The following is a 27,926-nucleotide window of genomic DNA, read 5'->3' on the forward strand; positions in this document are numbered from 1 at the left end:
TGCATCACTGATGCTGTCATGCTGTCACCTTGAAATCTTGCCTGGTCATGTGGCTTGTAGAGAGATCTCTGCAGTCTGCAGGAGCCTAATAGTGTCCAGAGCAGTCCCACTAGGAATTAATTGCATTTGATCTGACAGCTCCCTCTCTGCCAGCAGCGCTTTCACAGGCTGGCAGGCACTCACTCACTGCCTGCACAGCCCAAGGACAGACCTGCTCTGTCCCCCTTGCTGGGAGAGCCCAGTGGGCTGCAGACCCACAGTTCCTGGGGCAGTGGAATCCTGGAGGAAGGACTTTGTTACTCAGTGTGACAAGACTTCCGTATTAGTGCTGTCTTGTATTGCTTAAATGTCACAATATGTCTGCTGCGACAGCGTGCCAAATGGAAATGTACACAGGCTGGTGTCGCAGCCTCTCATCGTCTATGTTCACGTGCTGTTCCAGGGAGTGTTAAAATGCAGCCTGCTTTTACTCACTGAGCCAGGACACCCAAGGAGCAAAGGTGTTCTAGGTCAGTGGCTCAAATCCTGCTCGCCACTCTCCTGAGCAAGTAGGATTGTGTTGCTGGTGTCTGTCCATAAGAGACTATCACAGGACAAGATGCATTTTCCTCCCACCCTGAATATCTGTAGAGAGCACCAAGTGGCAGGAATAACAAGCCATCTAAGGGGGAAAATGCTCTTTCACTGCTTTCAAAAGGAGATTTCATGGTAAAAGAGAAAACTGCTCAGTCCTTGTAAAACTCTGGAGTGGGGTAAACATGTAGGTGATACATAGATTTGTGTGTTTCTTCCCTTCAAGAGATGAGCCTATGATTCTTAACCTATGTCAGGCAAGGTATTGTATTTTCATAAAAACTGAGACATTTTAGAAGTGTTTTCTGCTAGTTCCTCTTTTTTCCACCCGCACTCCCCAGACACCATCTCTCCTGTGCCTTGACACCAAGGCTGAAATCTCAGAGCCATGAATTTTCCTGCAGTGCCATGACATGAAGCAGCAGGGTGAGGAGAGGGAAAGGCTGTCCCTGCTCTCTGGGAGAAAGGCTACAGCATTAAAAAATTTCTTATTGCACACCAGAATGTTCACCCAGGAGACAATCTGCATCCATTTCCCTCCAGCAGGACAAGCACCCCTAGAGCTCAGCCCACACATTTTCATCTGCAACTGAACTCTGAAAAGAAGAAATTTCCTGAAGTGATACATGGTTACTTTCCTTGGGACACAGCAGGTGTGCAGTCTGTATGTCTAGGGCACTGAAGGTCTCCTTCCTCAGTCAACTTGTTACTCTGGTGTGTGAGAATGTGCCTTGGCCCACACAGAGGTGTTGTGGATAAAGTTCCTGGTTTTGCTGATGGTTGAATATGAGATTTTGGGTATTTCACATCCCTGGGCTTGTGTTGGCACTAAAATGCCTTTTACCTGCCTTAACCTCTTGTCTGGTATTCCTCTCGCTTGACTCCATGCATGTAATCTGGGCATCTACCCTAAGCTAGTCCATGAGGGTCTGTCTAGAGGCAAATGAAGGACACAGTCATCTTCGGAGGGATCTTAAGGATGAGTACACAGTGAGTCACTTTCTGGAGGTTTCAGTCTTCTCAACAGCTGTGGAAAAAGCTGACATGAGTAACTTGGACTCCATTCTGCAAACCTAAAGTTTGGTCAAATGACAGTCACGTTTGGAGCACGAGGCCTGCCTCTTCTCACAAATTTGGACAGTATTCCTGTATTTGCACAATGGGAACTTTGTCTCAGCAGGGAGCCTTCAGACATCAACAATAGATGCAATTATGGGGAATACACATGGGAATATATGCTCTGAAAAAGAAAGCTTTCCTCCCAGCACTGCTGTGAAAAATAACAGAACAGAGAGGAACTAATTCTGTTTCACCTAACTGCTCTCCATAAATCATCTCTTGGCAGCAGGCTAAACTGGTCCACCAAAGGGCCAATTAAAGCAAAGGAAGGCTGAGTGCTGTTTGTACTCAGGGGCGTGTTTTATACTACAGGAACTGTAATTTGTTCCAAGAGGATGGCATCTCCTCCCTTTCCAAGCAGAGAAGAATAGCCATGTCTGGCTCTAAGTATTATTCCTTCAGTGCATCCATGGTGTATTGTCTGGCATTCTCTCCAGCCAGTGTTTTACTGCCCAATGTAAGATACAATGGTGCAGGTGAATGCTGGTAAGCAGAAAAATCACAGAATCATTTAGGTTTGAAAGGACTAATAAGATCACTGAGTCCAACCACCAACCAAGCACTGCCAAGTCCACCACTAAATCACATCCCTGAGCACACACATCTGAACATCTTTTAAACATCCCAGAGGATGGTGACACCACCTCTTCCATGGGCAGCCTATTCCAATGCTTGACAACACTTTCCATGAATAAATTTCTACTCAGTATCTAATATGAACCACCCCAGTGCAGCTTGAGGCCATTTCCTCTTGCTCTACTGCTTGTTAACGGGGAGAGGAGCCCAACTCCTCACCTGGCTACACCCTCCTTTCAGGTGCTTGTAGAGAGCAATAACACACACACACACCCCACCCCAGCTTCCTCTTGTCCAGGCTAAACAACCCCAGCTGCCTCAGCTGCTCTTCGTAAGACTTGTACTCCAAACCCTTCACCAGTGGTCAGATGAACAAGGTCATGAAACCTGGAAATCAGTGACAATAGGTATATGTTTTTAAAATCACATGACACAGTGTATGCAGAACTCCTTCAGTGTGTGACCCATCAGAATCCCTCCTCAGGATAACATTTTCTAATGCTCTTCCTGTGTTTGCCCAGGATGTATCCTGCTCCAAGTCCTCCCCACTAGCTTTGCACACCCCTCGTGTGCACACCCAGGCCCCGGCCAGCAGAGCGGCCATGGCCATGGCCATGGCCACGGCATCTCTTGGCCCTGCTGTTCCTCCTGCATGACATCCATCCGGGACAACCCCTGCCCGCCAAGGCAGCCCTGCCGCAGGCAGGCCAGGCTGCTCTCCCACCTGGGAGAGCCAGGCAAGCTCGCAGAGCGGCCGCACGCCGCCGTGGGCTCTGGTTTCCCTGCCACGGCTCAGCTCAAAGGGCCTGGCAGAATTCTGCATACCTCGAAGCCACCCCGGGCCGTGCCGGGCGGGGAGCGGTACCGGAGCCGTGCACGCCCCTCCTCGCCCGGCGGCCGCGGGGAAGGACAGGACAGCCCCGGGCCGCTCCCAGGGCGTCCGGGACCGGCCGCCTTCCCTCCCTGTTTGCTTTCAGGGTGTTTGTCTCGGGTGCTGTGCAGAGCAGCCAGGAGGTCAGACTCACTCAGCAGCAGCTCAAGGAGGTGACAGGGAGGAAGGCTGGAGGATACTGCCGGCTGTCCCACCACAGAGTCCTTTTTACCCCCTTGTCCTTCACAAGGCACGTGAGGCATTCTGTATCCTTGCTCCCTTCTCTTTTCCCACCTGTTCTGTCCCCACCACCAGCTAAGCCTTGCCTCGCCGGCTCTCCCGGGCAGGTGGGCGGCAGACATGCCCTGCCTGTTCCAGAACTCGAAGCCGCGGCCGGCTGCGCATCCCGGGGGAGCCCGTGGCACGCACAGCTCGGGGAAGGGCTACGAGCAGCTGAAGCAGGAGTGCCTGCGCAGGGGAGTCCTCTTTGAGGACCCCGACTTCCCCGCCTGCAATTCGTCTCTCTTCTTCAGTGAAAACCCACCCATTCCCTTCATCTGGAAGAGGCCTGGGGTGAGTATGCCGTTGTGTTTGTGCCTCCCGTCCTGCCCAAAGTCAGGCAGCTGTGCTTGTGGGTTGCACCAAGTACATGTTCAGGAGGTGTGGAGATGAAGTGTGGGGGAAACCCTTCTCACCTCAGGAAGAGTGGCTCTGGATTGGGATGCTCCCCACAAAGAGCTCAAGCTGCAGGATGAAAGGGCTGGACGGCTTCACCCCATGTTTCAGGTGTAGCTCGTTGTACAGACACACTTATGCACATGTATTTAAGTGCATGCATAAAGAACTTGTAATCAGCTTCTCTCTTATGTTATTGCCAGACAAAAGATGAAAATAAGAGGGCATGCAGGGAATTAAAGCTAAAATGCATTACGATAATGTTCTAACTGTGTAAAATTGAGTGTTGTTAATTAGGAAATTCATAATTAAGATCAACTTCAAAAATTCAGACCTTTTAACTTTTAGAGTACTAGAGTCTTACACTTACCTGCTCACTTCCATCAGGGAACACTGAGAGATTACAATTGCGTGCTGTGGTTACTGAGCCATTCAGCAGTAGCCAAGGGCTCAGTGAGTATCTCTTAATGCATCTTGCATAACAGCCATAAATAACACAGGGGGAGCCTGAAGCTGCACCAGTCGCATGCTCTCAGATCACAAACCCAGCATCACTCCAGGTTCCTCCTTCCCACTTCACTCTGGAACTAATAACCACAGAAAAAAATGTGGCAACATTTAATTTCTTTGCTAAGGACTGATGTTTATTCTGGGTTTTCTTCATAGTCTGGAAGTTTCTTCCTTTATAAAAAACATTTTGTTGGTGATAGTGATACCAAGGGAGAGAAAGAACAAAGTGAGCTTAAAGAAGGGTTTGAATTATCTTAAATCCCAGTGATAAGCATTCAGTGCCTCAGCATCTGGTAGTTAACATAGTACTGATACAGAGCAGAATTACAGCTGTTACTCCTGGGCAAGTTTCAGTTGTGAAAAAAAATTGGAGATCCCAGCACATGCTAAGTGCAGCCCCCACAGTCACTGCTGCCTGTGCTCCAGAAAGCCAGGTGGCCTGTGGGGCTGCCCTCCCAGCACAGGAGAGGGCTGTGAGGCTCAGATGCTTTGGGTGTGGTGACTCTAGAGTGCTGAGGTGTCAAAAGTGACACATGGCTGTGACACTAAATCTTAAAGAGCTAGTTTTGGGCTCAGAATAGTTAAAATTTGGTGAAAAATATGACCAGGACTGGTTGAGAGGTTCTGTGCCCTTGGGTATGGTACACAGGGGCAGTGGAGAATGATCTGTTTTCTTCAGGATCTTTGTATGCTGAACTGGAAACGTTTCCAGTGTTATATTTGCCCAATTACCCCATCATAAAAAAAAAAAAAAAAAATATAGCAGCAATTTTAATTAACTTAAAATATGTCAAATTAAACACACTCAAAATATTGACAATATAATTTGGTTAAAATAAGGGATAATTTTGGTTCTGATAATAGTGCATAAGCAAAAATAACCGTGCGGGGTACGGAGTGCAGGGCTTGACCCCTGTCCCCTCACGTACAAATTGCCAAGCCCAAAATTCCCCTTTTTATGCTATATGTCATCACCATCTCCTCCCATTTTTGATTTGTCACACTTATATCTCCACCCTCATCATCACCTTCATCACACATGCTCCACCATTTTTAGGTGGTTGCACTATTCTTTGGGGTCGTCTCTGATGAAGACCTCTCCTCTTCCTCGGTGTCCTTTGATTCACCTTTTGGATTACACATGTGCACCAAGCTGGTATAGTGTAAGCCAAAGCTAATATAATATAAGCTAGAACAATATTATGTTCTAGCATCAAAGCAATAAATCTCATATAATTAACATTTTCCTGGATGTCCAACCAAATTTTCCTCTCTTCCAACTAAATTTAGTAATAGTTATCCCTTGCTTCTTCCTGCTCTGAACATCTGCAGGAGCAGGTGTGGGGGGGAGCCCCTCCTCTCCCTTTCTTTCTTGGCATTACACCTTTAACTGTTTATTATTTCCAAATATTAACTACTGTATCAATATTGATTACTTTTTCAATTTTATCAGCACGAATCACACCTATTTATTACACCAGGATGAGTAAGTTACCTCAAATGGCATCTGCCTTTACACTCCAATTCCCCCCCCCCCACACACACTTTTGTGAGCTGCACAGCAAGAAATAAAACTCAGGAAGGCTGAGAGGATGTGTAAGGACAGGGTATTAGTTATGCTCTGCTCTGGCTCCTCAGCATTTAAGCTAAGTCATTTTCATCTCTATTATCCACCAGGAGCAGCAGCAAAATAGAGGTGGTGTAACAATTTCAATTTAACACATTTTACTTTGCAAAGGGAACATTGGCCTGGAGCATGTGCCAGGTGAGTTGCCACAGCTGGAGAGGCTGAGCACAAAAGCATGGCCTCTGTGCAGGGTATCTATATCCCAACTTCTTTTCATGGTGGCTGGTTTTTACTGCCTCGCCCACCAGTATTTTACAGTAGCTTGGTTGAAGTGTAGCACAGTACATGAGGGTAATTGCAGGGACAAATAATCTAAATCTTCTGATTTACAGTCTGTTAGAGTTTAATCTTTAGTAATGAGAATAGAGAAGTCTTTGTCACTACTTTGACATGCATGTATCTGCATATATGCATATTTGTAGCAGCAGGAGCAAGACCTTCAACTAGCACTAATCTGTAAATCTCCCACTGCAATCAGTGAGCTACCTGGATCTGCATTAGATCAATATCTGACTTTCTACATAAGTGAAGTGCTTCTAGATTCAGGCATTTAGTGATTTTGTTTAGCAATCCTTTTAAATCCTTTTTAATTACAAATTCAAACTGTCCTTTATCAAAATTTTAGAACAATCGGAAGAACATAAGACTCTTTTCTCATTATATTTCCTTTCCTTAATTCAACAGCTCAGTGTCTGGGAAAGGTAGACATATAAATTGAAGAATGAAAAGAACGGAACCCAACCCAAAAAAGGAAAGACAAACAGGTTTTACCAATTTCAAATGAGTCTATGGTCTACAGGAGGAAGTAAGAAAGAAATATTCCTAGTATGAACAGCCACGGACAGCCAGTGTGACAGGTTGGGACCAGGCAGAGAAATGTAATCACAGATATCACAAACAATCTCACTCCCACTGTGATTTAGGTCTCTATGCACCCCCTCTACTGCTGCAAGACAGGCACGGGGATGCAATTTGTTTTCTTTTGGGTTTAAAGAAATACAGCTTTAATGCAGCATCAGGACAGTCATGAGTCACTATGTTTTATCTCTCTGAAGACTGTATGTTCCTACTTCCAGGCAATATCTTTGTGCAGGTGAATCCTTAAATTACTGGATGCTGTGTGTGAATGCTGGGTTTTGTCCTTTAACATGCTGAAAGTCCTGATACATTTTTATACCATCTGAAAGTACTTTCAAAATTAGTATTATTTTTTGCAACACCCACTGAAAAACTGTAGAGTGTGGGTTTTTTTGTTCAGCAGAAAATGTGTCACAACACCCGTCACCCTTTCAATTCCTTTTAATTGATTTTTTTAAAAAAAGATTTTTGATTTCTTTAGACATAGGAGGTTGAAAGCATTTTTCCATGTATGAGTTACAGAGATGTGTAATAAACAATGAGTCATGAATCAAACCCATGTCAGTGGAAAGGTTTTTTATCTTGTCCCTTGCTAACATACAGGGCTTCTTGGTAACAGCTAAATGCATTAGTTGCAATGAGAATTACTTCTCCTGAGAGCAGCGGTGCTAAAACAAAATGTGTTGTTGAACATCAGCTAGTTTATCAGCCATTGCTCTATCAATGTCTAAAGGCAATGAGCTGTGGTTTTATTGTTCATGCCCAGTCCCAAGGAGACTGAGTGTATTTAACAAGCAGGCGGGCCAGGTGAGGAGGAGCTGCTGTTTGCTTCCCTGTGCTCCACACTCTGGGGACGTGGTGTTCAGTGGTACCTCCTCCCCGGGGCACCTGTGCCTGAGGCACAACCTGGCCACCACCTCCTCCCCAGCAAAGGCAAACAAAAAATATGCAAACCAGCTTCCTCCTGAATATTGCCTCTGCAGGGGGAGCTCCGCAGCAGCAGCGCTGGTTCACTGAGGGGAGTGCCCTGGCTCCAGCAGCGGGTGCTTCAGCAAAAAGTGCAGGAAGCTGAACAAAACTATCAATATTCTGCCCTATGGTCTGAGAAAATGCAGTGATATGAACGCAAAGCAACTCAATTCAATCAGCCAAATGCAGGGATTAAATGACTGAATGTGCTCTTCTATTTCCCCCGCCCTCCCCATTAGTTTGTTTCATTTGCCACTTAAGCAGAAGGATCTGCTTCATGCCACAGGGTCTGCAATAATGTATCAGGGCAGGCTGATTAACTGCAGGCATATTCCTCCAGTAATATATTAGATATTCTCCTCTCCCCTTTTCCATGCAGTTCAATCAATTACATTCAATATACGGTTCATGGGAAAATGGAGGAAGAAGAATTCCTGCCACATTTATTGTTTTATTACAATAATTTTTCTACCCAGCCGTGGTACTAGTAATTGAATTAAACCAGTCTAATGAATGATTGAGAACTGCTGTAATGCCACCATGAGCACCATTCCCTCTGACCTCTGACCACACGTGGTGGGTAGTGTTAGCTCCTCCTAAAAATTAGCAGGACTGAAGCTGTCTTTGTTGTTTGCTTTTTTGAGAAGGAAATTGTCTCATGGTTGTCAGACACTGTATGTTCCAGGTATTACATGCAAGTAAATAGAAGGCTTACTAGTTCAGTTAAAAGTAAATTGCCAATTTTATTTTTTCCAACCATTGGAGGAAAGCAAGCTAACAAAAAGCCTTGTTAACCAGGGCTGCAGCCTGACATCAATCTTCTGGATGAGTTTGTGCTATGATATTTTAACAATTGCATACAGATGAATAAAGAATGCCAGCCTTTCATTAGCAGCCAACTAATTATGAAAAAGTGGGGATAGTTGATTCTTTAATTGCTCTACACTGTAATTAATTAGCAAGGATTCCCCATCTTGTTCTTTGTGGTGGCAACACTGCTGCAGGATAATACAGCCTGTGTGGCACACAGGGTTTGTCAGCACTGCTGCAAGTCTGGTTCAGAGTGATGGTGATATTTTTCTATTTTTCCTTCGAAATTCTAAGTGATTTATGTCTCACTGTTGCAGGACATTGTCAAAGACCCCAAGTTTATCCTTGGAGGAGCCACCAGAACTGATATTTGTCAAGGGGATCTTGGTGAGTAACTCCCCCTGGGTGGATGTCTTCGTGTGTACGCACCGTGAGGAGCAGCAGCGGTGTCCTCACAGAGGGGGGGGATGTTGTCCCTCCTGAGCTGGTGGGAGCAGTGGAGCTGGAGGTCCTGTCTAGGCTAGCCTGGCCCACAGCTGCTTCTTGGATAGCTCCCACCCATCCATGCCAGGGGCCATCTTGGTGCAGTGGGATTCAGGATCAGGGAAGGATCTTCACTCGGGGTACTGTGAGCCCAAGGGAGTCTTTTGTCTACCAGCCCCTCCAGACTGAACTTCAGTCTGCCCTGGCCAGGCAGAGATACCCTGTCTGGGGACATGCAGGGTGTCTTTTGGTTTGCAGAGGAAGTGGCAGCTAACTGTCATAACATCTCCTCTGGGCCCCTTTTTCTCCTCTTTCCCCCTTCTCAATCCACAGGTGACTGCTGGCTTTTAGCAGCCATAGCTTCTCTCACACTGAATGAAAAAACACTAGCACGAGTGGTGCCATTGGATCAAAATTTTGGGCCAGATTATGCAGGAATATTTCACTTCCAGGTAAGGTGAACATCTGTCACAGAATGAACCCTGTCATCTCTGTCATTACATTTCATGGTCTATTTTGCAGTGAGGCTGGCAGGTACTACAGAGGAGACACTGAAAAAAGTAGGCTTTCTGAGCTTACGGTGTTGTACGTGTTTTGAGAAACAAACTAGAGGGCTATGTCAGCCTCATACAGGCACAAACACAGCCACTCCTATTATGTGAACAGATACATGGCTTTAGAAATAATTTCACATTTTCCTGGGCACACACACCTCACTTGGGATATAAGTCCTTAAAGTAGTTGAACTGGTATCTGTAGCACACAGTGTGTCCTAAAGAAGTTTTGAATTATGTGGTGAACACTGGTGTAGCTATGTGATTGACATAATCCAGGCAAAGAGCTACAGTGCAGGTCTACACATTATGTCTTCGTGTTTTCTTAAGACAGACCACCCTTCCTAGCAAGCAGCCTTGCAGGGCAGAGCAGGAACAGATTATTTACATGTCTTCTAATCAAGCCTTACAATTAGAAATGCTGTGTCACCAGAATTCTGCTCTCAGGAAATGCTGTGCTGTCAGCAAACTCATCCACCATCCTTTCTGAACAGTTTTGGCAGCACAACGAGTGGCTGGATGTCGTGATTGATGACCGATTGCCCACCTTCAAGGGCCGGCTGGTTTTCCTGCACTCAGCAGAACTTAATGAATTTTGGAGTGCCTTACTAGAGAAAGCCTATGCCAAGTAAGTCCCACTGCACATACATAATTTGCTACTTGTACATGCATTATTCACAGTTTGTTCATATGGTATTCACAATTCTAGTGAGCAGCTTCTAGCATTTGCTGCTGCCCTTGCCAGCCTGACAATTGGCACTAAAGAAAGAGCACCTTTGGTCTTTAAGGATACAGAGAAATGGATGAATTAAGAATGCAACTAAAAAGGGAAGCAGAATGGCCCGAATACTACTGCTTGGGTACACTGTGGGGTTCTTATTTTGATTTCAGTGCTATTGCTGCAATTCTACACATGTGCAAGAAAGCTCTCAAACCTGGATATCTTGAAAGCAACTCTCACAGTCAGTGTGTGTTTTCCAGGTTGAATGGCAGCTACGAGTCTCTGAAGGGTGGCAGTACAATAGAGGCCATGGAAGATTTCACTGGGGGTATAGGAGAAACGTATGATGTTAAGGAGGCTCCTGACAATTTCTGTGAAATTCTAGGAAAAGCCCTGAAAAGATGCTCAATGGTGGGCTGTTCTATTGATGTAAGTAAGAAATGGGATCTCAATTTCTTGATGCCCACAACTTTGGGGTTCAGTGTTTTCTGGTTCGAGTTTCACTTTTCCTCCTGATGAAGTTTGCTGCTTGCAAAGACTAGTTAAAATTGTATTGAACTAGGTAGTGTGATACTCAGCTGGCTGATGGGACCCGTCACCACCATCACTTTCCATCAAAGCCTTTTTACAAGAAATGAGACCATGTGAACACCTGATGTCAATCAGGAAATGTAGATGGTACTGAAACAAAATCAAAGGGCAGAGGAGGAATTCCACCCTGGAACCACCTAATTTTAAACAATGTTTAAAACCTTCCATTTTTTTTCCCCAAAGGGGACCACTGCACCATGGTTGAGCAGAAAGCCAAGTTCCCTGTTTGTAGTACAGGTTAGCCACTGCTTAGCCTGGTGCTTGGAAGGGACCAGGTGGCACCACTTGTGATCTCACTCTGAAGAGAGAGGTTAATTCCCATTTTTTTCCCCCTATTCCAGACCAGCAGTGCTGCCGAGTCAGAAGCCCGAACCCCATTTGGCCTTGTGAAAGGCCATGCGTACTCTGTGACTGGCATTGAGGAGGTATGTCCAGCAGCAGGGGGCAAGGAGACACCTGGGGAAAAGATAAGGGAGTGTCCTCTCAGCCTCAGGTGATGGGGGAACTTATCCTGGGGAAGTTATCCAAATTCCAGTCCAACTTTCCCTCCCACATCTCCGGTGGCACTCTGCACCTTTTGCTCAGCCGTTAACACTAGCCTCTGCACATTGGAGAAGCCTTGCTCCCTATATCCTGGCACTTGATATTTTCTGTATTTTCTTCTTCCTCAGGTGAGCTACAGGGGCCAGCAAGTGCAGCTCATAAGGATAAGGAACCCGTGGGGACAGGTGGAGTGGAACGGCCCTTGGAGTGACAAGTAGGTGCACTGTCCCTTACACACTGGCCTTGCAAAGGCCAAATCTCAGCTTCTGCTCCATAGCTGGCTTCCTGCAGCCCCAACTGCTCCACGAGAAGTTAAACCAAGAGTTTGCATGTGCCTAACAATATTTTGGCCCTACAGCATCTCCCCTTCAGCATATTCAAAGCAGTGCAATCCAGGGACACTGTCAAAGTTGTTTAACCCCCAAAACCTAGCATCAGCAGAAATCATGCATGAATACAAATGAGATAAGTTAATATTAATACACTCCCAATTGTAAAAATAACACATTTGGAGTGATATTTTTGGTTAAATATTTAAGCCTGTTGCTGTAGTACTTGTAACACAACATCCATACTTTGTCCTACTACAGATAAGCTGAAACTGATAATGTACTAACCCCTCTGAATAGCTCACGTCTCTCTGTTTATTGTTTGGGGTTTCTTAAACACATCAGGAGTAATACTTTAATAATAATAAATGGCCATTAAATGAGACCCTCTCCATGACAAACTTGTGGAAGGACCCCAAACCACAACAGCATTGGCCTGAAAATCAGTCAGGTTTTACTACTAACAGTAAACAAAGTGCAAACAATACAAAATGAAAAAAATACGTGGTAAAAAATCAACACTACATTCCTCTCCAACACATACTTTTCAGTATATTTTTGTACATGTGCATTGTTTAATTTTGTACATATGCATTGTTTCACTTTTTCTACTGAGTTTTTTTTAATTCTCTTAGACACAGAGGAGAGTAACCATAATCTGCCTGGCCCTTTAATATTGCTGAGACGTGTAACCATTTGTAGGACTACTTCAAATTTCCCTGTCCTTATCATGGCTCACAAGTAAATTAAAAATGTGCTCATCAGCTCAAATCCTTTATCTTGAAGAAAAACATGGATAATTGACGTGAATAATGAGTTCTTAAATCTGAAAAACATGGAGAGGTTATGATCAGGACAGGCATCTGGCAGTTTATGCTGTTCATCGAAAGGGCTGTCTCTGCAAAGCAGAGCTCTGACTCTGCACTTGGGAGGCTTTCTGGAACTAAGGATGAAGAGGGGCTTGCAGGTCAATAGAGGAGCCTGCATTAACATTTTGCAGTGGTTCCTGGAATTAAAAACCACAACACAAGGTGCCTTCTACTCCCTAAGTTTATTATGTCAAATTGGAAATACAGTAGTGCACTTCCAGTTTCCTGGAAAGCTTTATCATGTTTTTGTGTGGTTTTGATATGCCACAGGTGGAGTCAAAGGGGTGCATGAAAAAGAGGCAAAGATTTAATCTGGGGCCCCAGTTACTTCACTGAATCTCTCTGTGCAGGGGAAGGAACCTATTCAGTTCCTATTACTCAATTTTGAAACAAACATCTGGTCCTAAATTAGCCACAAGAGTGAAAAATTTCGTGGTGCTACAGATGGAATAGAGATTTAAGGAGAGTTTACTTACTAATGTCTTGAGGTTTACCAATAGCCCTATTATCTCCAACCCAAATACCTCAGACCAGTCCCAATGTCAATAACTCACATTAAGACCACTCTGGAACAGCTTTGGGATTTTTGGCCTGGTGCTGCTTTTGGCTGCATTGATTGGGTCTCTGTGACCATGAGTGCCAGTGGGGTCAGGAAACCTCTTAAATGCAACTGTGTTTGTGTAAGCTGCACAAATAAAGCACATGTGAGAGAGGAACAGCCTGCTGTTATGTTCTGCCAGTCATTCTGAGCCAGGGAAAATTGATTGCCACATGCCTGTAGTAAAGCTTGGGTTTGTTCTCCTGCAGCTCTGCAGAGTGGCACTCCGTCAGCCCATCGGAGCAAAGACGCCTGTCTCAGGCAGCACGGGATGATGGAGAGTTCTGGTAAGACACAGCTTCTTAAAGTGTGGGACTCTAATCAGAAATCAAGGTGCAAGTGGCCAAAACAAGCAACAAAGGAAGAAGCCTTTGCATTATGAAATTCTCAGTTTCTCCCTAAGAGATGGCAGGTAGAATGCTCCCTTTGTTTTCTATGTTTCATGTGTGCCTGTATCTGTTTTAATAACAAAAGTCCTCAAAAATCAGTTTAGTTAATGGCACTGGTATTTCAAATACCGTGTGTCTCCCATGAATGTAACACCCTGTAAATCCTTCCCATGAACAAAGGCAGGATATACAAAAGGGAGCATTGTATTGCACTGTATCAGCTATGAAATACCTTCAAGATTCATTCTGGGCATGTACTGGAAGAGAATGAGTCCTGAGAAGCAATGCTACCAGCAATACTGCCAGTTGCATAAAGTAAACAGGACCAAGATATGTGTGAAATTGTGGAAAAATTGAAGAAGAGATGAAATAAAATTAAATGAAATTATGAAATAAAAAAAAAAAAATGAAACCAACATGGTGGAAATTGCTTTAGAAGTGTGAAGTGTTCTTCATGCCAAATTCATGATCTCAGACAGAGCAGATGGTTGACTTGCACATGGTCCCCTTGCCCTATATCGATTGTGCTGTGACAATGTGTTGGGTCACATTTTCTGGGGACAGATGCTTAATTCTTTTACACATAGGTAAATCTAGAGAGGTATGCAATGGAGCTATTCCAGGTTTTGCCTGCAAGTTAAACAAAAGTTCGACTTCAGGCCTGAGAAGTTATTTGAGATAGACAGTGCAGCGCATTAAGTCACACAAAATAATTTATCGCAATTTTTGATAACTTGAAGGAAGTAGGTCCAGTGGCTGTTCTGTTACTGTAATTTTACATAAAGTTTTTGGAGTTATTTTCTATTGACATAGCAAATGCATTAGGGCATTTGCAGCTTCTTCAAAAAGCTTTTGTGTTTGCTTGGGTTTTGGGTTTGGTGGGGGTTTTTTGTCTGTTTTTGACCTGGTTACAGCTGTAGCTTACATGGTGAGTGTAAAGGAGACAAAGACTTTACACAGTACCCAAGCAACTCCAGCAAGTATCTCAATACAGGGCAGAACTTAAAGCCTGACCATGTGATGGAGGTAAAAGTGTGCAAGTAGACATCAAATGACCAGTGAAATGAATGGAAAAAATCCCTTTTTAGGTCCTTTGGACTTGTGAGAACTGAAGAAAATCTTCATGGTGACATGCTGGGGATATTTTGACCTCATTAATTACCCCAAAAATGTTTTGGCATTTGTCTAATGCATTTCAGATTGGTCTTGTTGAGGTGCTTCTAATAGATGCAAAGGGCATCTTGTGGTTGGCTAAGAAGTCAGCTTCTCAGCCCTAGTCCCTTCCCTCCTAGAGATCACAGGGTCAATCTTCTTTTCCCTTCATAAGTACAAACCCTGAACAGCTCTAGGGAAATCAGAACAGGTGTTTTACCTCCTTGAGGTCAAATCTAATCTATAAAGGGCAACCTCTTCCTCTGCTTTGCAGCGCATTTCCAAAGGGCCCAAAATTGCATTGTGTGGCCAGGAAACCAAGCCATTTAGAGACAGATTTTGCTATGCTGTCCCTGCTTTGGTGTCCTGAGCATCAGAGTGAGAATTAGCAGTGCCTAGGGCTAGCAATATCTGGGAATAGCTGACAAGAAAGGGCAGAGCTCAGTAAAGCAAACCCTGCTGTTTCTTTTCACACCAAAACCAAGTTGTAAAATGGCTCATAACAACTGTAAATTAATACCACCACAGACATCTATTTGTTATGAGGAAGAAAAATGGAATTAGCTGTGTTGGACGAGGCACAGTGGGGGCTAGCTGGATCCTGTCTGTTTCTGCCACAGATAAACTTGCATCTTGGAGGGTGTTTGCTCTCCTGCTACTCCATTTTGTTGTTAGGCATCTGCCACAGGAGGAAAAGGATAGTTACAGAAGCTTGTATTAGGGAGGAGATCCATTTCTGTGTGTTATTTCTATTGTCCAGGGAGAGAGGGGGGCTCTTCCAGACAGCAATTCAGAGCAGAGGACATATCTAGATGTCAAATTGCCCTCAAGAAGGCCTAATGCATCAGGTCTTTTACAGAGGGAAGTCCAGCCTATCAAGGCTACCCTCAGGCTTAGAATATAAGTGAGTGAAAGCTAGTTGCTCTCCTGCTGGCATATATCCATGGTCACCAAAACTACTCTACATGAACTGGTGATCTGGCCCTGGGGCTCTGGAGGATAAATACTTCTGCTGGGCGTCCTTCACAAAGATGAATAGCTGCCTGTTCCTTACCATGTGTTTTGCTCAGGATGAAGTTTGAAGACTTCAAAGTGCATTTTGACAAAGTTGAGATTTGCAACCTGACTCCAGATGCCCTGGAAGACAGCACAGCCCACAAATGGGAAGTGGCCATCCACCAAGGAAGCTGGGTCCGGGGAGCCACTGCAGGAGGATGTAGGAATTTCCTAGGTAAGTAAACAAACGTTTGAAAATGAGGAGCAGGCATTGAAATCTTTACCCGCCCTCAGCTATAGCTCTTCAGAGAGGAGCTCTGTAGCCAGAGCTGTGGGTGCAGGACAGTTCAGCTGACAGGAACCAGCTAAAGGGACAAATGAGGAAACTCAAACCACTGTGTGGTTTAAGAGTGCTGTACTTTAATGATAAGATCTTTCTGTGGTTGACTTTTTCGAATGAACAAACCAGCAATGCACAAAGTGATAAATGTTCATATGGTCCCACTTGAGACTTTGTGGTGAAAGGCTTTGCTTGTTTTGTTCTCAGGTTCATTGGATCTGATTTACCTCTTAATGACATTTGCAGCACTAGGTTCAAATTAGCCAGTTAAACTGCAGCAGCAAGTGTAAAATGAGACAAAAAGCCCAGATCAGCCAACATGTTGATGTGCTTCTGAAACTGTGTCATGAGTCTGAACTGTGTTAGTGCGGAATGGCACCAGCACTATGGGATCATTGTAGCTATGTAATTTTAACAAAATTTCATCTCACAACTTCATTTGAACCATAGTAACTTAATAAGGCCCCAGGCCTAAATCTTTCCTACACCTAGTTCCATTAAGGACTTTGGGATTTGGCTTATTTTTTGCAAAACTTAGTGGAAAAAAGTATAACAATTAATGGAAAAACTAAGTTTGAGTAAACCTCTGCTTTATTGTCTTTTTTGGTTTGATGGGGGTATTTTTGTAGTAGTAGTGGTGGTTTATTATTCTGAGTCAAGAAACTCTCTGATGTTCTTTACATTGGCAGAGACTTTCTGGACAAATCCACAAATCAAGCTGCATTTGACAGAGAAGGACGATGGACAAGATGGCTGCACATTCATAGCAGCACTGATGCAAAAGGGTCGCCGTAAACTCAAGAAGCTTGGAGCAGAAATGCTGACCATTGGCTACTCTATTTATGAGGTACTCTTTTGCTGCTACAGCACAGGAGCTGCACTACTGGTGTTTGGAACTTTCCTCTGCCCCATTTTTGGGGCCCTTGCACCTAAAACCTTCAGTATGTAACCTGACAGTTACATCAAGACCTGTGGAGGATGGAGTCCTCTCAGAGGAGAATTTAGAAGTCCCCACAGGGCCATGGGTTCCTAGAACAGACCCCTCAGCCATTCTGTTACCCCCCTACCTGGCTTAGGGAGAGGGAATATTGCTTCTTCTGAGCATCCTGGGGCACATCACACACAGATTCCTGTTCTCAAGTGAGGCTGAGGTTGGGGAATCTGTTGTCACTGCTCTGTTACACCTATCTGGAATTGTGGTGTTTAATGGCAGGGAATGTTTAAGTAGAAAGACAATGTCCCAGAGTACTCTGAGACTGCCTTCTGGGTGGGAAAGGACAGTGGTAGTGGGTCCTTGCCATAAGGTGGGAGCTAAATTACTGTAAGTACCTGAGAGAGGGAATGAGAGTCAGGATCACAGCCTGGGGTGACACTTGTGCCAGGCAGAATTTGTCTCTGTGATTAGGAAAGGGGTGAGTATGGCTTTCAGCACACCCTGACCAGTGCAGCACTGCCTGTTTTTCCCCTCCTAGAGCCCTGGCAGAGATGAACGCTTGGGCAAAGACTTCTTCAAGTACCACCCCTCCAAGGCCAGGAGCAAAACCTACATCAATTTAAGGGAAGTATCCCACCGATTCAAGCTGCCACCGGGTGATTACATTCTTATTCCGACCACATTTGAGCCGCACCAGGAGGCAGATTTCTGCCTGAGGATCTTCTCTGAGAAGAAGGCCATCACTGAGTAAGTCAGCAGCAAGCTTTGGACCCTCCAGTGCTCTCCTGCACATGGGGTTGTTGGCTGCTGGGGAGAGTGTGGCTGCCAGGCACCCAGCTCTACAGCATGGCAAGCTCTTGATCTTTTGGGGTTTTTTGTTTGTACTTGCCCATTTTTGCTAAACCTGACTTCTTTTTGAGAGGAGTTGAGGAGATGGGGAAATAGGGTGTGCCCTGATGCTGGAAGTTTGACAGGGTAGGGTTGCTAGCTGGCACTGTCTGTGTCTCTGTGACTACAGCAGTGTTTACTTCCTGTTTGTTTCCTCCCAAAATTTGTCCAAAAGACAGTTTTATGTTAAAAAAGCATACTGAGGAAACAATGTGTTCACAATGAATAATGAATAAAGAATGAGATGAATTCTTTAGCAGATGACATGCACAGCTGTGTTCTCCCTGAGTTCTGCCTAATGTCTGTTCTAAGGGCTTATACCAAAATTTAAACAGTGCAAAAGTCTGATTTTGATGAATTTTAGCTAAACATAACCTCTTAAGTAAAAAAAGAGGTTTTATCATTCACCTGGGGAAAAGGTAATAAGCAAGCTTCCACCCCAAGCAGATGTTGAATACCTTCAGATACCAAATTAGGTTTTGTTTTCCCCAGGGATCTAGATGAAAACGTTGCCATTGATCTTCCTGAGGTAAGTCCACAGAGTTAAAGTTGCAAGAGAATAGCTCAGCAGAAGCCAGCACTCATTGCTTTTGCTGTCTTTGGCCAAACCATGTTAATTTTGCAGGAATGTTACACAATTGCCAGCTTTGTGCATGTCACTGAAATGCTAAGCTCTGCTGAATATGGTAAAAGAGCTGTAACAATCAAAATCATAATTGTTATGTCTCGCATCCCCTTGTCAGTGCCAGCCAGCACGAGAGGTGGGTGTCAGCCACCACGTGCACAGTGAAAGCACCACCCATTAGCACTGGGGAGCCACACGGCTGTTCACATCTTTTAACATTTTATTTATTGTGAAAAATAGGAAGCAAGAGAATGTCCAATAGACCTACATTAATTTTGCATACAAATATCTTTATTTTACTTCTCAGTATCCACGGGACTTGAGAGGGAATGCTTACACATGCACGTGCTTACTGAAATGATTGAATTCTTTTTGCTTTTGAATGTCTTGGTCTGCCTGCTGAGCACTAATTGCAGCTGGGTCTGAGTCAGCTCCTGTTTAAATGTATCCCTGCAAATAAGCCATTAATTGTGGTGTGCCTTTCCATGGAAACAAGCTAAGCCAAGATCTAATTTGTCCCTCTTTAGTAAAACTCTTCTCCGGGGACCCAGCGAACAATGCCATCTTCACTTCCACAATCTCAGGGCCATGTTTTGTAGCAAAATAAATCTGTGCTGTGTAACAGAGGTGGCTGAAGTGCAGCCACCCCTGGCTGCTGCTCTCAAGAAGGTCCCAGGATGGCGCCACAGGAGACAGCTCAACAGCACTGTGGTTGTTGGAGGCCCAGGGAAATTGAATGGTGTAGGGTGGGATGAGAGGAGGAAGAGGTGTTTTCCAGGATGGGTGCTCTTGGTTTTTACCAAGGCAATGGCACACTATACACTTGCCTAGGTGAAGGGAATGAGAGCGTGAGACTCCCCTTGGGCAGAGAGGTGGCTGGGAGGCCTCAGATCTGGCAGAGTTCAGAAGCATATGTACCCTTATTTTAAGATATACATTGGTCCAGGATGCACAGAAGGGCTATTTGCAGGAGAAATGTGATGTTTTACAATTCTTATGAGGACTTGTGTGGTTGGTATTGCAGCCTCTACCTCCAACCCCAAGCCCACAAGAAACTGAAGAAGAAAAGCAATTCCGGGCACTGTTTGAGCAGATTTCAGGAAAGGTGAGTACAAAACACTTTGGGTCAAAGCAAGATGTAAAAAGAGTGGAAACACTTCTGCTCCACTACAGGGCCATGGATACATGAAACAAACCCAAAATATTTTGGGAGTATGCTTACTTGTAGTGTGTTGTTTAGGCACCAGATGTCACCATGCCTTATGGCTCAATGGATAAGGGTGCAGTCCCTGGTGAGCAAGCAGAGGACCAAAGCTAGAACTCAAGCTCTGAAGGAGCCTGCCTGGTTTAATGTTCAGTTGCAGTTGAGTTTTCTTTGAATCAACAGCTCCCACTTGAGATCTCCTTCAGACAGACTTATGCATAGCAGCATTCCTGTATCTTCCCAGCCCTTAAATTTTTTAGCTTTTTCTGGGTTTTGTATGGTTCTCTTTTGCTGAGTTGCAGTAAAGTACAGATGAGTGATGTTTGTTTTTTCTGAGGTTTTTGGTATGTCTGATTACAGAAACATTCAAGTAACAGATGCTTGACTTTCTTTTTCTTTTTTTCTTCTGCAGGACATGGAGATATCTGCAGAAGAGCTTGAATATGTTCTGAATGCTGTATTAAAAAAAAGTAAGTGCTGACAACTTCTAAGTTAAGGGTTGTATATAACTTTATAAAATCTGCCATTTAATTAATTTACATATAGAAAATTCAAGGCTGTCTTACAACCCCAACCTGGTGTCCTTGAGCCAGCGAGGGCAGAGCCAGGAAAGCATTTGGTCCATGATCTAACCACGAGCTTGCCCTGCCTCCAGCATGACCCATGTCAGCTCAGTGAGGCCAGCTCTCTATTGCACTGCCACTCTGCTGTGGAAAGACAAGCACTAGAATGGGACTTTAAAGACCGGGATGTGGCTCATGACCCTGCTGCAAGCCCTTTGTATAGTGGGAAACATGTCACTCCCTGAACCTCATCCCCTGATTTACAAATCAAGGACAGTATTTCCTGTCATGTCTCCAGTAAATGCATCTTCTGTCTGGACTGAGACTTCACTGTGGTGAGAGCTGCCTTCATCTTCCAGTTCACAGCCCTTCCACAATGAGGACTAAGAGTCAGCTATCTCTGTCCATGAGTCCTATTTTCTCCTTTCTGCTTATAAAAGACAGCTTTGCCCATGATTTCTTTCTTATTATTGTTCTTTTCCAGCAAAGAATATAAAATTCAAGAACTTAAGTCTCACTTCATGCCGAAATATCATTTCTCTTATGGGTGTATCCTTTCAAATAAGTGCCTGTGAGGCTAAATGAAGAATGAATATAATTGTCCATAACATTATATGTCATGGATGTCAGAAATGGATTTGGTAATGTCAAATGTAGTGGCAGATCACTACCCAAAGAAAACAAAAATACGTGACCGTTTTATCCTGATTTTTATTTTAGAAATTTAGGGTTAGGAGTTTCAGCACAAACTGTTTTATATTGCAGACTTAGAGGCAGATGCTTTAGTGCTTTAGAAGACCACCTTTAGAAGTAAATCTCAAGCTACTTCTGAATAGGACAGTGCATTTTTCAAGCTGTTGTTTATTTGAAAGAGACCTAGAAAACTTAACTCAAGAAAAGTCTGTTGTCTAGGGGGCTAAATTCACCAGACAGAGTTGTACATGCAAGTTATGCGTCAGAAATTAAGGATCAGCAGTGGCAAAAATTGCTGATATCGAAGCTCTTTTTTAACAATCAGTTTAAAAACTGGAAAATCTGGTCTTTCAGCTAGTTCCTGGGACTCCAGGAAGCAGACATGTGGGTGAGACTTTTCTGTCCAAATTTAGGCATTTGTGGTGTAGGTGTTTACATCTAAGCCAGCTTTCTAGACTTCCTTTGTAGACAGCAAAAGGGGTGGTTGCTAATTAATTGTTCTGGGTGTTCCTAACTGAGGGATGCTAAAAGACTGCTCAGACATCAGGTGAGGTGAATCCTAGCCCTGGTGCTTCCCCACCAGCTTTGTCCTTTGTACAGTTCTGGTTCCTGCTGAGTTTGCTGAGTATGGCTTCTCCTCAAGTAGAGCTGCTTTTGCAGTGTGCTTTCCCAATAAACAGTTTTGTTACACATGAGACAAAACAGTCCTATCAAGGCAAGTATCTAATGTTTGGTTTATGTCTTGCTTGTTCAACTGAGATGTTCTTATCTTTTGCTTTTGTTGCTCCAGTCCATGACAGAGGTAATATCCATTCAAACATTTAGAGAAAACAAAAGCAGATAGAATTTTATCCTGTTAAAGCTAGTTTATAATATTAAAATTCAATGCAGATTAGTCACCCTGCACATACAATGAGAAATGGGACTAGTCCTAAATTTCCTTGCTTAAAAACCAAGCTTCAGTAGGGAGCTGGTCCATGTTCACATCTCATCCTTACATGGTATTGGCACAGAGCCAGGGCCTGTGCTTGACCCTGGAGCATGGCAGCAGTTCTAGGCTTACTATTTAGGATACAACTGAATAGTTTCCATGATTTGCAATGCTTCCAAGCAAATCTCTGCATAGTTTTGAATAAATGGGGAGACATCTCTTCCTCTGCTTTGGAAGCACAAGGAATGCAGACACAATCATCCCACTCTGGATATGCTATTTGAAGCACAATGGAGGAGCAAAACCATAAAAACTAAAATCCAAGTCAATGCTGGCACAGTCTCCTCTGTGTCATGTGCTACTGAATTCCCTGGCAACTGTCACCATGGGGTGGTGAGGAGAAGGACGTTGCTCTACATGACCCTGGGAAGAAGAATCAGGCTGGGTAAAAAAAACTCTTTGCAAAAATGAGAATGTCTTTGGGATCTGTGGGTGCCCTCAATAATGTCACCAGCTCAAATAACAGCAGGTGTTAGCTAAACCCTGCTTAGCATGTTTTGACCTTTGTGAATGCTCACTGAGCCAGTGTCCATCTGAGCAAGGGCTTTGTCCAGGCAAGATGGAAAAAGGAAGGGGAATGGGACCATTCCTTACTTAGCATTTCAGAGCAGGTGCCTCATCCTGGAAATGAACTGTGCTCAGTTCATCAGTAACTCAGTGAAATGAGTCCCTCACTTCAGGCAGAAGGAAGGTCAGGCAGATCTAATCATTGCCTCCTAGAACTGCTGTACAAGTGTTTATTTCAGACCATAAGGACCAGATTTTGCCAGTCTCACCCCACTACTCCCATGAATTTTTCATTGAGCCATTCCAACAAAGCCTGGTCTCTAGATAAAAATACTGAACAGCACATTGGTTGACTAACTCCTTTGGGTACAGTAGCAATTTGTTTTAATCAGGTAATTTAATTCTCTGAGTCATTTATATCCCATTTACATCCAAAACTGTTCTTGCCTTAGAATAATCTTTCTTCCTCATGTAGTGCCTGAATTGCTCAGCTGTGTTTTTATATCACATAATGTTCCTCCAATATCACAGCCACAGGCATGACTGTAACTGCTGGAGTTCTACCTTTTGAGAAATTCCAATGCCAGTTTCAGCAGCACCATAAGCTTTCCAGTCAATATTTTCTGCTTAAGGGAGCTACTCTTATAAGTTCAGACTGAATTTGGACTTTCATATAAGAAGTCCTTTTCCTTAGTTCATATTACCAGACCAATGGCTACGGGAAACTGGAATTCAGTGAGTTCAAAGTTTTCTGGGAAAAACTGAAGAAATGGATAGTAGGTGACATTATCCACTGTAATTTTTCCTCCATTTTATTAGCTACTTTCCAAAGAGTTTATTAGGTCTAAGCAGACAAAAATGGAGACATGAGTGTGTTCAAGCATGAATTTTAACACAAAACAATTGTTTTAAAAGCATGCAGTTTGTTTTGGATAGTCGGAGACATTCTTAGCTTTCCATGATGATAAACCATAATAGTTTTCTGGAAATAACTGAGATTTTTGTAAGCTAATCAACTATGTTTGGGATAAAGAATGCAATGGACACAAGCAAGCCATTCAAAAGGAAACTTAAGGAGTTTCCATAGTTGCTGTTGTACAGAAGAAAGTGATGATTCATGACTAGTAGGAAACAATAATTTCCTAAGTCCCTGCATTTTCATTACTGGTCTCTCAGGAGTCAACTGTACTGAAGTCTGGGAAAGTGCTGATTCTAATTTTAAACACATTTCCCTGCCACTGTATATGGCAGTAAGAATAAGTAGGCTTGCAGAATCAATCACAGACTGAATATTGAAATAAAAGACATTATAATTGTTTCCTTATGGCCATTAATAGGTTTTTCTGAATCCGTGCTCACCAAAGCATTCAAAATATGCAGTTCTTTGCTTCTTGTCTAGTCCATCAGAAATGACCAACACTTTTTCTGGGTACTAATGCCACATCTCTCTTAACAAAGGACACATTGTGTCTCAGCAAGGAGCTTGAGAAGTCCTTGTATCCTGTAGGAAGATTTGCAGATATATTTGCTGGAAAATTTTAAGCTGAATGTGATGACAGCTCCAAATAACTCATGTTCCAAAGGAGAGTCGTATTTGTTGTCTCAATAAAAGGATGGAATTTAACTCCAGCTTGAAAATTGCTTAATATGTAGGTCCAACCTCAAACTGTTTGACCAGTTCTCTTGGTTGTACCATGAATGTGGCTATTGAGATCTTTTATACTTAGAAGCAAATGAGTAGGTGACAATATTAACATCATGTTAAAATTTGTCTCTAGTGTTCAGAACTACAGAGAAAAACACAAAAGAAGATTAAGGGAATCTGTCAGTTAAGAGTTAAAACACAGAGAACAATACATCTTTCCAGTTAAAATCACTTTTCAAAAAATCACAATATTTTTAATGAAGAGCAACTCATTATTTTTTAATGCTTGGATTTGGCAGTACTTGTTTAAGTCCCAACAACCCATTCATATGACAAAGAGAATTGGGACCAAGATTTGCTCCTCCATTATAAAATCAGACTGGATCTAGACCAAAGTCTTGTCAGCTTTCTTAAATGCTTATGCTATGCAGTTGGAGATAAACATTTTCTATCCCTTTCATATGCCAGTATTTCTGTGTGCTCCTTTCATAACAGAATATCTTTCTTCAATTTGACTTTGATAAATCTGGCTCCATGTCCTCTTACGAGCTTCGTGGTGCTCTTAAAGCTGCAGGTAAGACAAGCACTGCACTTTATCTGGTAAACCTGTCAGGCAGATCAGTGTGGGTGAAGAGGACAATCACACAGGCCAGGTGCTCCTGAACAGGGAGGAAGTCTAAACCCCAGAGAGAACCTGGGCACATTGAGTAGGGGAATTTTGCCCCAGTTACCCCCAGTCCTGAAGGGCAGGCAATGAGAGCAATCTCTGTGTTTTATTGACCTCTGTTAAACTCAACAGGGCTGCACATGTGCAGGGTTAGACCTTGAAACAGGCCACTTTGCAGTCCATCTATTTTCAAGGATTGAAGGAATAGTGAGTAAGAGACATGCTATGAAGAGAAATCACTGCATTAGCATTTCATACAACTTATTTTTATCAAAGCAGATAATTTTGCAGAAATCCCTCCAAATTGAAGAAGACAGAATGGTCTCTCATATATCATAGTGTGCATGGACTAGAAACTGCAGTGCCTGAAAAATTTATTGTTCAGTTTGTTATTCATTGCAGACTTAAGGAACTTTGTGGTTAGATCTCTTTCTGGATGGATGTGTACCATGGAGTATCCTCCCATTAAGTGGCTCTCAAGATTAGATAATAGAGGTCTGTAGATTCCCCCTGACTGTGAGGTTGCTCACTTTTTCTTTGTGTGTCTCTTTGGGAAGGATACCAACTCAACAATTACCTGCTGCAACTGATTGTCCTCCGATACTCTGATGAGCAGTTCCAGATTGAATTTGATGATTTTCTGAACTGCCTAATACGCCTGGAGAATGCAAGTCGTGAGTATCTTCTTCCTCTGCAATTTCATCCCCTTTGAAAAAGAAAATGTTCTGTTTTCAGCTGTTGAGCATGTTGCACAATATCTGAGATGAAGTACAAGGCTAACAGAAAGGAGCTGTGTTTAGCATTTGCATTTAGAGTGGCTTTTCTCCTGTAATGTGAAAAATGTTCTGCTGCCAATGGAAAATTTCCCCATGTGAATAGAGCTTGCTACATAAACTCTGCAGCAATGTTGAAGGCATGTGAAGAATGCTGGTAAAGCCCATGTTGTAACCCTTGTGGCTCACCCAGGAGCTTTATTTGGGATCACCCAAGTTCAAGGTTCAAATATTACTTGTGCCTCTTGGAAAGAGAAAATTGACATGTGCTTGGGCAGGTATCTCCTGTACCTGCTACACATGTTCCCTTTTGGCTTCAGATGTGGTTCCCTGTACATCAAGGCACCCAAGGTCTCAGTGCATTTCTGGCGCAGGGTCACACTCATTACAAAGCATTAGTAGTAGAGATAGGTTAAAAGGCTGGATAAATGCCTGGATAAAGTGATCATTAGCGTGGTTGTGAATTCAAATAAAACCCAATTTACTCTATGAGAAGAAAAATCAACTTTCTTCACTGATTTTTAAAAGTAAAGATTCTCTTTACTTTCTGGCTTGACTGTAGCAATAGAATTATTACATTTCTGAGAGAGAGAAGTTAAATAAGATATATAAAGGAAGGCAAATTGCTTGGCTTGATTACAGAGTATACTCCAAATCTGACTGTTTAGCAGATTCAGGACACTTCTTCCAGACAAGTCCTGAAGTGAGTCTTGCATAAAGGCCTTAAGTCAGCAAGACATTTCCTCTCGCAAGGACTTTGCTTTGTCAGAGGAGCTACCACCACCAAGCAATCCTAAGCAATCTGCCTTTGCACCAGGCCTGCCCTCTCCTTGGCATGGCCACTTGTCGTCCATCGTTGTGAGCAGGAGAGCTTGTGTATGAATATGTATGAGGTGTATTTATAGCACTGCTGTCCGTTTCTCATTTCAGGAGTATTCCAAGCACTGAGTGTGGAAAACAAGGAGTTCATTAACCTGAATATATGCGAGGTATGAGCACAGATTCATAAACACTGACAAAATGAAGGGGTTTCTCTAGAGCTTTGTCCTCTTCTAAGAGCTGGAGTATTTCTGCATGACACTTGAGGTGTCCATGAGAGTGCAGGGCATATCTACTATAGGTTTCACCACAGCTGGAATTTTACAGTCCACTGCAGCCCACACACTGATTAAATCTCCTCCATGCTGTTTCCTTCCTTCCTTGCCCTGTGGCATATTGACAGCTTCCCATGCCCCTTTCTAGTTTCTCTGTTTTTATTCCATCCTTGGGTGCCAGGTTTCAGTGGGGGAAAGAGGAAGGAGCAGATGGGGAATGGGTGGTCTTTCACTCCCCCTGAGTCCCCCAAGAATTTAGATCAGCCTCGCCTGTACATGTCTATCATTTGCTTCTCACAATCCTCAGCACAGGTTTCTTGTTTTCTTGTGCTCTCCTTGTCTCCCTGTTGTTGTGAGCCGTCTCTCATTTCACACTAAGCCAAAGCTTCCTGTGGTGAGGCACAATGAATTCCCAGGGAAAAGAAATGTGGGAACCAAGGAAAACAGCTGGGATGCAAATAAAGTAACTGCTGTTTCCAGTATCTAGTGCTTAGCCTTATTCCTCCCTGCTGGCTGAGGTCTCTCCTTAATAACAGGGTGTAAAAGCCAAGTGAGCAAAGGTCCTTTTCCCTGCCTGGGGTCATTTCAGAGCAAAGCACTGCTTTGGAATGGCTCTCATTTGGGGAAAGACATGGGGAGGGAGAAGGGCCTGAAATACTTAATTGTAAAATTGATCCTTTTCTGATACTAGTTTATCAACCTGGGAATGAACATCTGAAGAAATCTGATTTGGATACCAGGAGTTTCTTGCAACTTTGCTGCCAAGACTTTTTTCCCAAGAGCTGAGGTCCCCTTCACGTGCAAACTTCACCAGGAGATATCCTGCAGAAACGTGCATGCTACCCCCACTTTCTGTTCTCCAGCCCTGTGGATGAATTCAAGTGTCAGATCATGTGTTTTTGGTGAAACCTGATACTGGATTTGGCACTGAGCATTTGGATGGGGCACATATGCCTCTCAAGCAGGCTGAAGCTGTTGTTCCTGAGTGACCATAGGTTTTTATGAAATAGGATTGTGTTTAGTTTCAGCACAGCACAGACTACAGTGATTAAAATACTTTATTGCTGTTTGGCTACTGATTACTGTAAGGTGCTTTCGAAAATACAAAGTTGCATAAAACTTGTTCAGTTTCGAATTTATTTCTGGGCATAATGTGTGGCTACAGGACAAGTACCCCATTGTAGCCACA

At 43.6% G+C, this 27,926-nt stretch overlaps 1 protein-coding gene across 3 annotated transcripts; it reads left to right on the plus strand.

Annotated features, from left to right (window-relative positions):
• The first annotated feature begins 3,499 nt into the window (after positions 1-3,499).
• Positions 3,500-27,838, plus strand: CAPN9 (calpain 9). Of its 3 annotated transcripts, XM_041468616.1 has the most exons (20): positions 3,500-3,712; positions 8,906-8,975; positions 9,405-9,523; positions 10,120-10,253; positions 10,607-10,775; positions 11,279-11,362; positions 11,609-11,694; positions 13,486-13,563; positions 15,888-16,048; positions 16,843-17,000; positions 17,626-17,834; positions 18,468-18,504; positions 19,625-19,705; positions 20,217-20,274; positions 20,852-20,916; positions 23,266-23,334; positions 24,699-24,777; positions 25,428-25,544; positions 26,574-26,632; positions 27,429-27,838. In XM_041468616.1, exons 1-20 carry the CDS (start codon positions 3,500-3,502, stop codon positions 27,453-27,455), a joined length of 2,073 nt encoding a protein of 690 aa, XP_041324550.1. In that variant the 3' UTR covers positions 27,456-27,838. The 3 variants fall into 3 exon arrangements, with proteins under 3 accessions (XP_041324550.1, XP_041324557.1, XP_041324565.1); XM_041468623.1 differs by lacking the exon at positions 13,486-13,563; XM_041468631.1 differs by lacking the exons at positions 8,906-8,975; positions 9,405-9,523.
• Positions 27,839-27,926: the final 88 nt, after the last annotated feature.

The sequence above is a fragment of the Pyrgilauda ruficollis genome, unplaced genomic scaffold, assembly GCF_017590135.1.
Source record: "Pyrgilauda ruficollis isolate IOZ18807 unplaced genomic scaffold, ASM1759013v1 scaffold101, whole genome shotgun sequence".
In the NCBI taxonomy this organism is placed as follows: Eukaryota; Metazoa; Chordata; class Aves; order Passeriformes; family Passeridae; genus Pyrgilauda; species Pyrgilauda ruficollis.